The 13,602-nt window shown below is 35.9% G+C and overlaps 1 protein-coding gene across 7 annotated transcripts in view; it reads left to right on the forward strand.

The window, feature by feature from the left end:
* The window catches only part of LOC106057208 (filamin-A-like), a 79,382-nt gene that overhangs the window by 31,935 nt on the left and 33,845 nt on the right, over positions 1 to 13,602 (forward strand). For all 7 annotated transcript variants that reach the window (XM_056020766.1, XM_056020767.1, XM_056020765.1 and 4 more), the window contains exon 2: positions 4,995 to 5,153. In XM_056020766.1, the coding sequence (XP_055876741.1) occupies positions 5,024 to 5,153 (130 nt within the window). In that variant the 5' untranslated portion in view covers positions 4,995 to 5,023. The remainder of the gene's footprint in view (positions 1 to 4,994; positions 5,154 to 13,602) is intronic.

The raw sequence follows: 13,602 nt of genomic DNA on the forward strand, positions 1-13,602 counted from the left end.
GAGAGTGTGTTTGAGAGAGCATTGAGAGTGTGTGTTTGAGAGAGCATTGAGAGAGTGTGTGTTTGAGAGAGCATTGAGAGAGTGTGTGTTTGAGAGAGCATTGAGAGAGTGTGTTTGAGAGAGCGTATGAGAGAATGTGTGAGCGTGTATGCTTGTGACAAGTGTGAGTGTAGATGAAAGAATCTGTGAGAGTGTGTGCTAGAGAAAAAGTGTGAGAGTACGTAGAATGTAGTGTACGTGAGTGTGTGTGTGTGTGAGAGGAGAATTGTTTTATATAATTAAAATTGGAGCATACAAGAAAAGAAATATTATTAATGACCTAATTACTTTTTCTCTTTAAGAAAGGATCATCCGACACATGTAAAACAAATAAACATACAACGAACCTAATGTAAAAACTATGTGTATTAACCTCATTGATAACCTCATTCATAACCTCATTCATAACCTCATTCATAACCTCATTCATAACCTCATTGATAACCTCATTCATAACCTCATTCATAACCTCATTCATAACCTCATTCATAACCTTTGTATAACCTCATTTCAAAGCCATTAAGTATTTGACCAAAGTTATCATATATTTGCCCGACTCTCTCCATAAACCAAAAACATTCATTCTAAGGTCTGAACCTAGACTAAATGTTAAGGCTAAACTTATGCAAATTTCTGACTATGTTAAAATGATTGACCCGGTTTAACAACCGAATATGCCCCATAGTATTTACAAATATTGCCAGTGTTAGCTTTATCTAACAAACAATTGCACGTGATCCTATAAGCTACTCTCTCTCTCTCTCTCTCTCTCTCTCTCATTTTCGAGGCTTTCAGCCGATGATCTGAACGTTTGCACCGGTAGCGCCCCTTGTGTTATAAATAGCCAAGATGGCTGTATGAAAGTTGTGATTCAAATCTCTCCACGGTGGGTCAGGAAGTGATGATCGGATGTGATAGATGGAAGCAGATCTTTCAATGTCTCAGGATGTAGGAGATAAATATCATCAGCACAGATCGAACTTTGATCCCATTTACAACTGGTGAAGTGATAAACATTGTAAGATGTCTTAAAGCTATAGACTTTACCCACTGGCCACACCAGACCCTCACCAAAATATGAAGGCCAACACACAAGGCGAATCTCAAATGTATTTTCAGCGGCACAAAAAGGGAAATATTCGCCATTCGTTTTGTCTGGTCTGTTTGTCTGTCAATCCGCCCCGTCTAGTTTAGATCTCAAAAACTAGAAAAATTGAAAATTTGAAATCATATTCTATATTTTTTAAAGTTCTGATGCATTTTTTCTTCTCTGAAAGCGAAAAGTTTAATTTTTTCAAATTAACTATGCAAGCAGTTTTCTTTTTATAAAATGCACTATTTTTACGACTATTCACTAATGATAGTAAAAAAAATGGGACACTACCAAAGTAAGGGGAGTATATTTTTAACACATTTTTGCAAAAGTTTCGCTGTTGTTTTTTTGTTGTTGTTTTTTATAATGTCATGAAGAAAATTGTTATTACTAAATTAAGTATTGTTTTGTCATACAGACTGCTTACATTTTAAAAAAATGTTTACCTTTGTTTTAAAAGCGAAAGAATGCATTTAGTATGTATTTAATTCTAATATAATTTAGAACAACTATTATTAAGCAGTGTTTCATGTTCAATCATAGGAGAGTATACCACCTACCTATACATGTAGCGAAGGGTAAGTTTCTTCCTTGAGACCTTGAATATACATTGGCCCCTTACAAAACAATTAAATCAATTAGATAATCATTCAATAAAAATTATAACATCAGTTACACCAGGTTCATATTGAACCATATATTCATTACTATCGGTGCATTGAATACATGTGAATATTAACAATGTAATAATAATCACATCAATACATCTCCGTATTCTGTGTTATCATGACGTCAGTAGGACCAACAAAAACAAATATATTGGCAACACTTTCGAAATGTTCTCGTCACTTCTTTTTGTATTAGCGGGGATAGGGTTGTGGTTGTTGATCGTTTGTATTAGCGGGGGATAGGGTTGTGGTTGTTGATCGTTTGTATTAGCGGGGGATAGGGTTGTGGTTGTTGATCGTTTGTATAAGCGGTGATAGGGTTGTGGTTGTTGATCGTTTGTATAAGCGGGGATAGGGTTGTGGTTGTTGATCGTTTGTATAAGCGGGGATAGGGTTGTGGTTGTTGATAGTTTGTATTAGCGGGAGATAGGGTTGTGGTTGTTGATAGTTTGTATTAGCGGGGATAGGGTTGTGGTTGTTGATAGTTTGTATTAGCGGGGATAGGGTTGTGGTTGTTGATCGTTTGTATTAGCGGGGATAGGGTTGTGGTTGTTGATCGTTTGTATTAGCGGGGATAGGGTTGTGGTTGTTGATCGTTTGTATTAGCGGGGATAGGGTTGTGGTTGTTGATCGTTTGTATTAGCGGGGATAGGGTTGTGGTTGTTGATCGTTTGTATTAGCGGGGATAGGGTTGTGGTTGTTGATCGTTTGTATTAGCGGGGGATAGGGTTGTGGTTGTTGATCGTTTGTAGTTCAGAGTTTCTGATATTCAAGCTGAAAATATTGAAACCTGCCGTTTTACCTGCCTGAGTAGACCATTTCGGGATCCCATTTTTAGTTTGTGTAAGGTGGTGCGGTGGCTGAGCGGTAAAGCGTTTGGCTTGGGTCCCTGGTTCGAATCCTGGTGAAAACTGGGATTTTTAATTTCGGGATCTTTGGGTGCCTCTGAGTCCACCCAGCTCTAATGAGTACCTTACATTAGTTGGGGAAAAGAAAAAGGCGGTTGGTCGTTGTGCTAGCCACATGCCACCCACGTTAACCGTGGGCCACAGAAACAGATGACCTTTACATCATCTGCCCTAAAGATCACAAGGTCTGAAAGGGGAACTTTACTTTACTTTTCCACACAAGCTGTCTTAGTAACCTTGTTTATCAATATATTTGTAGTGCAACACCTATGGCAAATCATAAATAGTAGTATTGCAGAGGTGGACAATTGTTGTCAGCCAGCATTTTCATTGGTTCGAACCATTGAAATTATCTTATTTTAAATACATTTAGAGATATGTTTGTATTACAGTTATTTGTTGATCTGATAGTAATTCTAGCATTGTATTACAGATATCTACATGTACTTATATTTCAGTTATGTCTGTATTATTCGATATGTATTAGAAAAATCTATTTGTTTATAATCAGATTTACGACAGCGCATAACTGTTTGTCTTTCTTGCTGGTACATTTATTCATAGAGTGATAAGTGCATTTATAGTAAAGCTTGACGAGGGTAGGCGCCTTCAAAACAAATTTCAGGGCCTCCTTTTACAAAACTCCGGCACTGTCTGTGGTACAGTAAGTTGTTCAATACTGTGGAAATAATTGTTTCATTCTTATATCCACACACAGAATCTCGAGATGGGGTTAACCGGTTGAAGTGTGGGAATGTCTGTATATAAGAGTGTATGAGTGTGTGTATCTTTGGTCGGCATTAGAGTTTTATTTTTCCTTCAAGTAGACTCTTCAAATAGCTGAGTTTGCACTTTTATCTGACGTCTAAATAAAACTCTTCATTTTTGACACTTTCAGATTGCCGATACCTATATATATATATGTACTATAAAGTATATATATGTACTATAAAGTATATATATATATATATATATATATATATATATATATATATATATATATATATATATATATATATATATATATATATATATATATATATATATATATATGTACTATAAAGTATATATATATATATATATATATATATATATATATATATATATATATATATATATATATATATATATATATATATATATATTTATATGTACTATAAAGTAGAAAGTAAGGCGTGTGTATGTATGCAGGGCTTTTTTGTGACGGTACGCACCGGTATGACGTACCGGCACCTTTTTCAATGTGGGGAAAAGATAATTACTTTTCTTGTATTTTAACGTTTATTATGAATATATTAGTAGTTAAAAGTTAGGCAATTCATCACTGAGTACCGGCACCTATTTTTTTTTTACAAAAAAGCACTGTATGTATGTATGTATGTATGTATCTCCCGCAAAGAAATCAAAACCGTTTGACAAATCTTAATAAAACTTGGCATAAATGTTCCTTGGAACCGTGGCGTATTTACTGTAGCCCTAAAACAAACTTAAGACCCTCAAGAAAAAATAAGTTGCCCAACTCTATAAAAGTGGTAGGCCTACTATTTCATGGATCTAGGCTTTGTTTACCATGTTTAGATGGAAAGGATCTAGATCTAGATCTAATTTTTGAAACTACACTTTGCACAGATAGTTTTTTACTTTGACACATGAAAATACAAAATATAGTCTATTGATATAGTCTATTGATATAGTCTATTGATTTCATTATTCAATAAAATTATATATATGACACATTGGCTGACACACTACATGTTACATTATATGATAATTTGTGAAACCTTTTCAAAATATTGAACTTTCCAAGAGAATTTATAAAGAGATCAGATTCCAAATGGTACAATATGGACGTGTCAAAGTGTATCACACAACTTAGTTTATCTTGTGGTGTCATTACAATCAGTGGCGTAGTGAATGTGATGTGAATCGAAGGGGTTCATTGCCCCCGAACTGATAGGGGTATACAGTGGTCATGAAAAAATAGTCACTAATTACTTTCTAAAGAAGTACAAGCGTTCAGCATTACATTATTACTTAATAACAGTCTTTTTTTTAAAGAGTTTACGAACACTTTTTACATGTAAAAGATGCTACTTACATTGGAATGTATTTTAAACTATTCCTTCTTTTAGCTTGCAAACTCTTCATGGGTTCAATACCTATATCTATACCTAGACCATTGAGATATATCTATACCTAAACCATAGCTATATCAATACTTTATCCATAGAGCTATATGTATACCAAGACTAAGTATTCCATTGAATGTATGTATCTATATTGCAGGGACTGACCACAAGTCTGTATAAATAAAGATGCCGTCTGGAAACGGGTTAGGCCCAAAGGTCAGGGACAATGCTGATGGAACTATTTGTGTAGAATACGAGCCCAAAAAAGAAGGTCGCCATGAGGTGCTCATGTCTTACGACGGCTCTGGAGTCGACGGTAAGTCAATCTAGAACATAACTATAAGAGTCAAGTCTAATTTTTTTTACCACCTGAGGTGCCCCAGTGGTGACATTGTGGAAAAGAATACTAAAAGTTTTAGTATCCAAATTCTTTATGCAAATTTGTAGGACCGATGACTTAATCAAAATAAATTGATACTTTAAGTAAATTTATTTATATTTAGGGCTACTTACATATAAGCAGTAGTTGCACTATATTGTTTGAAAAGAAAAAAAAAGAAAAAAAAAAGAATGTCATTTGAAAAGTCATTAGTGTAAGAGAAGATATTAATTAAAAGATATTGACTGCTATGGAATAACCACTCACCTTGTACCTGTGCATGGGCGTAGCTAAATGGGGTTTTAAATTAAAAAAAAAAACTCCAGAGATTTTTTAGTTTAAAACTTCCTAACAGATGATTTTGATCGCTTTGCGATATAAAATCTAAAGCAAACTACAGTCACCTAATTCCAAGAGCTTAGTCTAGAGAGGTTACACATTTTTACCAGTGGCTGGGCTCAATTAATAAAGTGCAGTGAATAGTCATCTGCCGAAATTGAAAAACACTAAATGTGGCTCAACAAAGATGGCTGAGTCGGATTTTATGAGTCAGTTATAGAGATCGGGTCTCAATCAAGGAAATCCTATACCGAACTGGGAGTCGAGCCCTTAGTAAGGTTGTGACAAAGCGTCGCATGTTTTCCGACAAAATGAATTACACATAATAAGAGTTGCGATGACATCCTAGTGCAACTTGGCGCCACACTTTCATGGAGGTCCTCAGAGCGAATTTAGGAAATTTAGGCACCGGATATTTAGGCACCGCAAATTTACGGATATTTAGGCACCGGATATTTAGGCACCCGGAAATTTAGACACCCGGATATTTAGACACCCGGAAATTTAGGCACCCGGATATTTAGACACCCGGAAATTTAGGCACCGGATATTTAGACACCCGGAAATTTAGGCACCCGAATATTTAGACACCCGGAAATTTAGGCACCCGGAAATTTAGGCACCGGATAATTAGTCACTTTTTGACAAGGCGGAAAATAAGGAACCGGAAAATTAGGCACTCTTTAATTAGCAACCTTAATTTTGAAAATAATTTTAAAATGTTCATATATATTTTATCCTTAGGCTATGGGCTATCGGTGACGTTATAATAAATAGCCACTATAACGATTCTAAATAATATTAATTTATGGGTATTATGTATTTCGAAAGTTAAACGATAATTTTGTGTATGTTTGTTTAACATTTCTAAGCCTTTTGTAATTTCTATTATTAGTGATGTTTCAATATGGCCTCCTGAACAAGGTTTTGCTTGTATATTTATTTTGTCTGTTTATTTTTTTTATTATTTATTATTTATTCTTTCTCCCAATCTTCCTCTTTTAATTAGAATGTTTTTCTTTATATTTCCATTTATCGTTCCCTCATTTCTTTATCATGTCCAGTTTTTTTTTTTAACAAGTTTATTATCAGTGTTATAAACTAACAAAAAAATGGGTCACGCGAAACGATGTCGAGGCTGTAAACCATTATGAGACTGCCACGCGCGACCTAGATGGTATATCGTGGGTGTACGTCAAAACATGGAGAGAGCACACTTCTGCTATTTCGGCATGGGGTGGGCGCGGTAGGTAGGTAGGGTAATAATGAAGAGAGGGGTGCTTTTATGGAAGATGGTTCTTTCATACATTCAGAAACAAGGGAGCATGGGGCGGGGGAGAGAGGTCAAGTAAGTCAGTGACTTGATAAAACTGTGTGTCTGCCACAAGTCTGTAGAATGAGTAGTGGAGGTACGTTGAGCTAACAAAACGTTGTTGAGTTCTTTCCCCTTGCTCATCAATTTGGCAGCTATTTACGTTACATGCATTACTTCTATTACCTCCCCTTTCTTACTGTCTTGCTTCTCCCCCCTTTATCGTTTGGGTTTGTTGTACTACTTCTGAACGCAATCATTTTCTGATCCAAACAGATTCTATAAAAATCATTTAGATCCTTATCCACTTTTCCTATGAATCTTTTTCAAATAATAAAGTAATTAGACTTTGTGAATTGTGAACACATCTATATCGAACCAGTTATACAACAACGAAAAATTGCTGAGTCTATGTTTTATTCTATTACCTTTTTTTTATGCATATCAAAGAATCGGAAATAACATAATTGTTGATGTGGATTAATTACACTACAGGAATAATAATAAAACATGCATTTCCTCACGACCACAGTGAATGCCCTTGGTACTACCTACACTAAACTAAAATATCATTGTTACAACTCTTTTCAAACCTTTGTTCAGACACGACAGTCGTCATCGTGTACTTAATAATTGGAAATGTTCTCACTTTCGACCTGGAAGAAAGTGTTTTTCAAAGAGGTGTTCTTTCAGAGAGGTGTTCTTTCAGAGAGGTGTTCTTTCAGCCGCAATATAAGTATTATAAGTTGCTATCCCCATGCATTGCACAGTGTGATTAGGCGCGAGATTGAGCCCTCAACTCAAAACAAGGGGACATATGCAACAGTATTATTATAATTGAAATATATCTATTTAAATGAAATGAAAGGCAGTGTTACTTTGATGAATAAAAATAAGAGAATTATTATATTGTCTTAGGTCTGGGTTCATATAAGTTTATCTAAAGTTATGCATAGATCCTCAATAATATCTCTACAACACCCCTACATTCATTGCTATATAATAAAATAGGTAAATTGATACATAGTAGCTCAACTCGGGCAGTGAAACAAAGGCAAAATTCTAGAATTATATCATTTATAGGCCTATTTCACTTGAGTCAATCATTTATTGCACTGAGTTGACCTTTAACACATTGGGTATAACATTTAACACACCCAGGAGATATTCAGCACATTGAACTTAAATAATATGAGCACATTATGTCGTGTTCATGATTTGTGTGTAGTGTGTATTATTATGCAGTCACTACTCAGGCCTAGACTCAAACCTACCAAGCACAGCTTCTGAAAGTTTCTTTGCCCGAAACCTATTACTATGATATATAGAACAATGCAGTCAACTTGCTCACCTTTTTAATAGGCGCACATAAACCTGGGACCACATGGAATAGGAGCAACACAACAGGCGAGGCATTGCAACGTCTGGAGGCAATCGTTAAATGTTGTGTTTCTCTTAGCATGCACACAGGCACCCAACGAACGTCACAATAACTCACCCCGATAGGAAGGAAGGAAAATAGTTCTTTTAAAAAACTTCTTAGCTCCCAGTCCCAAGATGAGATTTGATTTGTATTATACATATCTCTTGAACAGGGCTTTCTTTGACGAGTTCTGCTCACCTCTAGTTATTGTAGGAGTCCTTAGTTTGTTCTCACCTTGCTGCAGTTTATGGTAGTTGGCAGCACTGAGATATTTGGGAGAGTTCTGTAGGGTGGCTGGGAACATGTTGGAAGACAATAAAAAGGCAAATGGACCTCATTCACCAATCGTAAACAAACAACATTTAGTCACGTGATAATATTGATAAACAACGAAAAAAAAAACTGTCTCGAGATAGGTATTGTGTATTAAAAATTAGATCGTAATTTGTATACAAGAGATAGAGAATCACGTGTCTAAATGTTGTTTACGATTGGTGAATGAGGTCCATTGGATTCGTAGTTTATATAATGACGCCTGCGAAACAGTTATGTCAGTAAATTGTTGTGACAATAATAGAGACTATAGATTTAGAGTTCACATATTAGAGAACAAAGATTAGAGATTACAGATGTATAACTCTAAAATCGAATGAGATATATTACCCTCTCTGAATCGACAGCTACAAGAAAATAGTTCTAGATCTAGTCATCGAGAGAAATCCAAGGTTTTTTTAACGAGACTGCCAAAATATAAATCCTTTCTTGGGACAAAATTATACACACTTTATTACAAAAAAAAAAAAATATATAAATTGTATAGCTACAATTTTCAGTGTATTAGTAGCAGCCAACAATGACGTCTGACTATTTACCGCACCAAAATAATGTAGCATTAAACAAGTGTCTAATAGCTTTAAAGACAGATCCTAAACAAAACAGTCGTATACATTTTTTTCCCATGTGACAAAGACGTATGCCAATAAGTACTTTTGTAAAGAGCATTGTAATCTCTTTAAAATGTTAAAAACAAATGCAAGTCTTAGCTTTAGTAGCATTCCCAAGGTAAGGTAAACGCAATGTAGCAGTGGAAGGTGCTCACTACTGGTAGATCCATTCGTTTAATAATACTGCAGTATCACTATTGGAACATATAGGTATAAAAAAAAAAATTTTATTTCTTATCTTCTTTTCTATCTTTACAGTTTATTTTTCTCAATGACATTTCCTAATCGCTTTCTTTGAAGTTTGAAACAAAACATTGGTCTGGACCTTTCGATTTTTTTAAATGCTTCGTCTTTAAAACCTTCATATTATCTTGTGACTCTGTTTCTGTGGCCCCGAGTTTTATTTTTAATTCTTTGTAGGTTTCTTAGGTTTTTGAGCCTTAGTGTGGTCTGAGAAATGTTAGCAAGATGTTCAGATGTCAACCTTCAACCAAATCGGATAACGCATCAAGTCAACGTTTATGATGTGCTCATACTTTAGAAAGAAAAAAAAAAGAACTAGAATACTTAGTTTTCACATGTTACCCTTCGTATAAATTGTTTTATAAACACAGTATGTTTTGGGGTAAACGGTCTCAGTAATTAGAGCTAGATCACACTCTACTATGTATAGAACTAATCAGGTAGCCAATGGTGCCATTTTGTTCAAGTGCTACCAACTTTATGTTTAATAGTGACGTAACCTCCAGTTAGTTTTATCTTTGCTACGTATTCTTGCCTCATTATCTTGTTGGGCCTTCTGCTACTTACCAACCCCCCCCCCCGCCCTCCCAGCGCGCACCTCCACACGTTTCAAATTTAGTCTCTTTCAAACCTTCCTCATTAAACCACTTTGAATTTCTGGAGCAACAATCTGGAGAGGGCCAGGCCATCCGAGCTTCATTCCCAAAGTCTGATGAACTGCCTCCCACATTGAACCAGGATTACTTCTTCTACTGCTCCATAGCTTCACAATGGAAGAGCAAGTGGCATTAGAAACTCAAAACAAAACAACAACAAAAAAACCTAGACATGGTTAACGTAATGAACCGCAGCTGGTACCAAGTTGTAATTTAACATGTTGGGTTTTCTGACCATTGAACAGGCACAGCTTTTGTACTCATGTTCGTTCATTGATCAGGCAGAAAGAGACTGGGAGTGAGAGAGGGAGTAAAAGAGAGAGGGGATAATTTAAGAGAGAGAGAGATCTAGAAAGAGAGAGATAAATAGGCGGAGAGAGTGAGGGTGCGAAAGATAGTGAGAGATTAAGTTAGAGAGAGATGTGGGGAGAGAAGGTGAAGTAGGAACGTACAGAAAGTACAAAAGGGGACCTGACAAAAGGGGGGCCTGACAAAAGGGGGCCTGACAAAAGGGGGACCTGACAAAAGGTGCCTGACTAAAGGGAACCTGACTAAAGGAACCTGACAAAAGGGGACCTGACAAAAGGGGGCCTGACTAAAGGGGGTCTGACTAAAGGGGACCTGACAAAAGGGGACCTGACAAAAGGGGACCTGTCAGCCCTCCAGGTGATACTCCTACTAACATGTTTATTGTTAGCTTCATGTCATACATACCCTCGAAATCGATTCCAAAACGGTTCATTGAAGAACATTGAATGAAATGAATTGGACGAACACTATGAAAGATTCATATCAATGAACATACAACTTACAAGAGAGTTTGATCATTTCTACTTTTAACTTCCACCTGACGGTCGGGGCGGGGGGCCGCTATTTAATGCAGAACGACTTACGCACAATTCATACTTTTGCAATAACTCTTACGTCCACTGGTGTATATATATATATAATGTAGACCTACTGAGTAGTCCTATAAAGGTTAAAGTCACAGATTCCAATATTCGTTCGCCCTGTTCCCCCCCCCTCCCCGCCAAAGTTTTGTTCTACTCAAACAGAATTGTAACTGCTAGTTCTACTGAATGAACCTGTGTGTACGTGTCTAACTTGATTTGTAAACGTGCTGTGTGAAACTAGCAGGTCGTTACACAATAGTCAAAGTCAGATCTAGAAATACACATATCTGTATATCTTGAAGTCACTGAGTGGGGATAGCACACACAGCGCAGCGTCGTTGCTGAAGCAGCAAGTGTGAGTGGGAACAGGGCGCACGATTGTGACTCGATGTGTGCTTGGTAGTGAGAGACGGAAAGAGAGAGATGGGTAGAAAAAGAGCGGGGTAAATGAAGGTAGGTTGAGTGTCAGGGGGAATTCTTTCATTTACGCACATGAATAACGTAGCTAGATTTCTCTCTCTCTCTCTCTCTTCTTACTTTTATGGTGTACCTGTAAAATGGCTGCCTCTGCGTTTCATACCTGGCCAAATTGCCATAGCACTCAGTCGTCTGCCAGAGTGGATGAAGGAAATGAAGACATTGTTTAACAGAGCATTGTGGGAATGTTTTGTCTGCTTGCTTGAAAATAAATCACTTCGGGCCTCCTGATAGGATCATCTAATTGATAGGGGCCTTAATTCCTACCAGAGAACGTTTCAGATCCGTCATGAGAACTTTGTGTAATGCATCATAACACTTGATTGATAGGAACAGTTTTGACACAGTATATACACAGTGCATATACAGTGCATACACAGTGCATACACAGTACATATACAGTGCAAAGTGCATACACAGTGCATACACAGTACATACACAGTACATCTACAGTGCAAAGTGCATACACAGTGCATACACAGTACATACACAGTGCATACACAGTACATACACAGTACATACACAGTGCATACACAGTACATACACAGTACATACACAGTACATATACAGTGCACAGTGCATACAGTACATATACAGTGCACAGTGCATACACAGTGCATATACAGTACATACAGTGAGCATACATAGTACATACACAGTAAATATAGAATATACATAGTACATGCACAGTACAGACACATTTAATTTAGTATGTACACAGTACATACACAGTAAATGTAATAAATACACAGTACATACACAGTATTTACATAGTAATTACATAATTCATACATACTTTTTACATAGTATGTACCTATTGGCCCCCTTATAAAAATCAGTTGTTGCCTTATCCAGACGCTTATAATGATTTGAGCCTACAAACAGAATGTCGTTCAATGAAATGGTTATCAGGTGAGAACGACTCAAAGTATATCTAAAACAAAAACATGTTTGATGTCTAATGCTGTTACCAAGCTGTCTGTCTGTCTGTCTGTAACAAGTTATTTCTCCAACTTCCCATTCTACGATCAAGTTGAAAATATGTACAATTATTCCTAGTCGATAACAACAAACAAAAAATAACCAATTTGTTAAGCAATTCGTCATAATTAATATTTATAGTTTATATAGAAGTGTACTAATCTAAAGGGCGATAAGAATTGTGTAGAGAATTGTGTTGCTAAACATTTGAAACAATAGTCTGGGGAGTCCTCTATTTTTCTAAGTGCTTGAATAGCTCAGTGGCAAGCACGTCGGTCTTCCACCATGGAAGCTTCTCCAGATAACCACACACACACACACACTGGTCAACAAAAGTAATTGAACCATAGTGCAACGAGCAATGCTAAACACATGAAAATTGCTATAAAAAAAATAATGAATTAAAATTGTTTCCACAACGTACACATCTTTATTTTTAGTTTAGATCTATTTAAAATAATTACATGATTAAATCAAAATAATTGATGCAATGTCAATGAATGTAAGCTTTATTTTTAAAAAAATGTTGTTTTTTATTTTACTTGCTATATTTGTATGTGTGTGTGTGTGTTTGTTTGTTGTTGTTTTAAAACTCTCCCGAAATCAAAAGCTTTCCTTCACAAGTATTTTATTATTTGATTTTTGTAAGTCTGAGATGAATTCAATAGATTGCAGTCCTTGAGCACCCTAATTCTATTCATAATTGGATTGAAAAAGAGGCGTCGACTTATTTCAACTTATTTCCAGTAATATTGCTTACTTGAATGATAACATTAAGGGTAATGTTTAATCTTGATAGAACATTAACATTGATATAACATTAACATTGATTTAACATTAACATTGATATAACATTAACATTGATATAACATTAACATTGATATAACATTAACATTGATATAACATTAACATTGATAGAACATTAACATTGATAGAACATTAACATTGATAGAACATTAACATTGTTATAACATTAACATAACTCTTACGTTTAGAAATTTTGTGTGTGTGTTTCTAATGTCATCAAGAGTACTATTAGGCGGAGTATTCAGTTGTAGAGGCTGAATTTATTCTGATATTGCCACGAGGAAGTCTGTCGAGGTCCCCCCCCCAACCCA

Source organism: Biomphalaria glabrata, chromosome 2 (genome assembly GCF_947242115.1).
Source record: "Biomphalaria glabrata chromosome 2, xgBioGlab47.1, whole genome shotgun sequence".
Taxonomy (NCBI): Eukaryota; Metazoa; Mollusca; class Gastropoda; family Planorbidae; genus Biomphalaria; species Biomphalaria glabrata.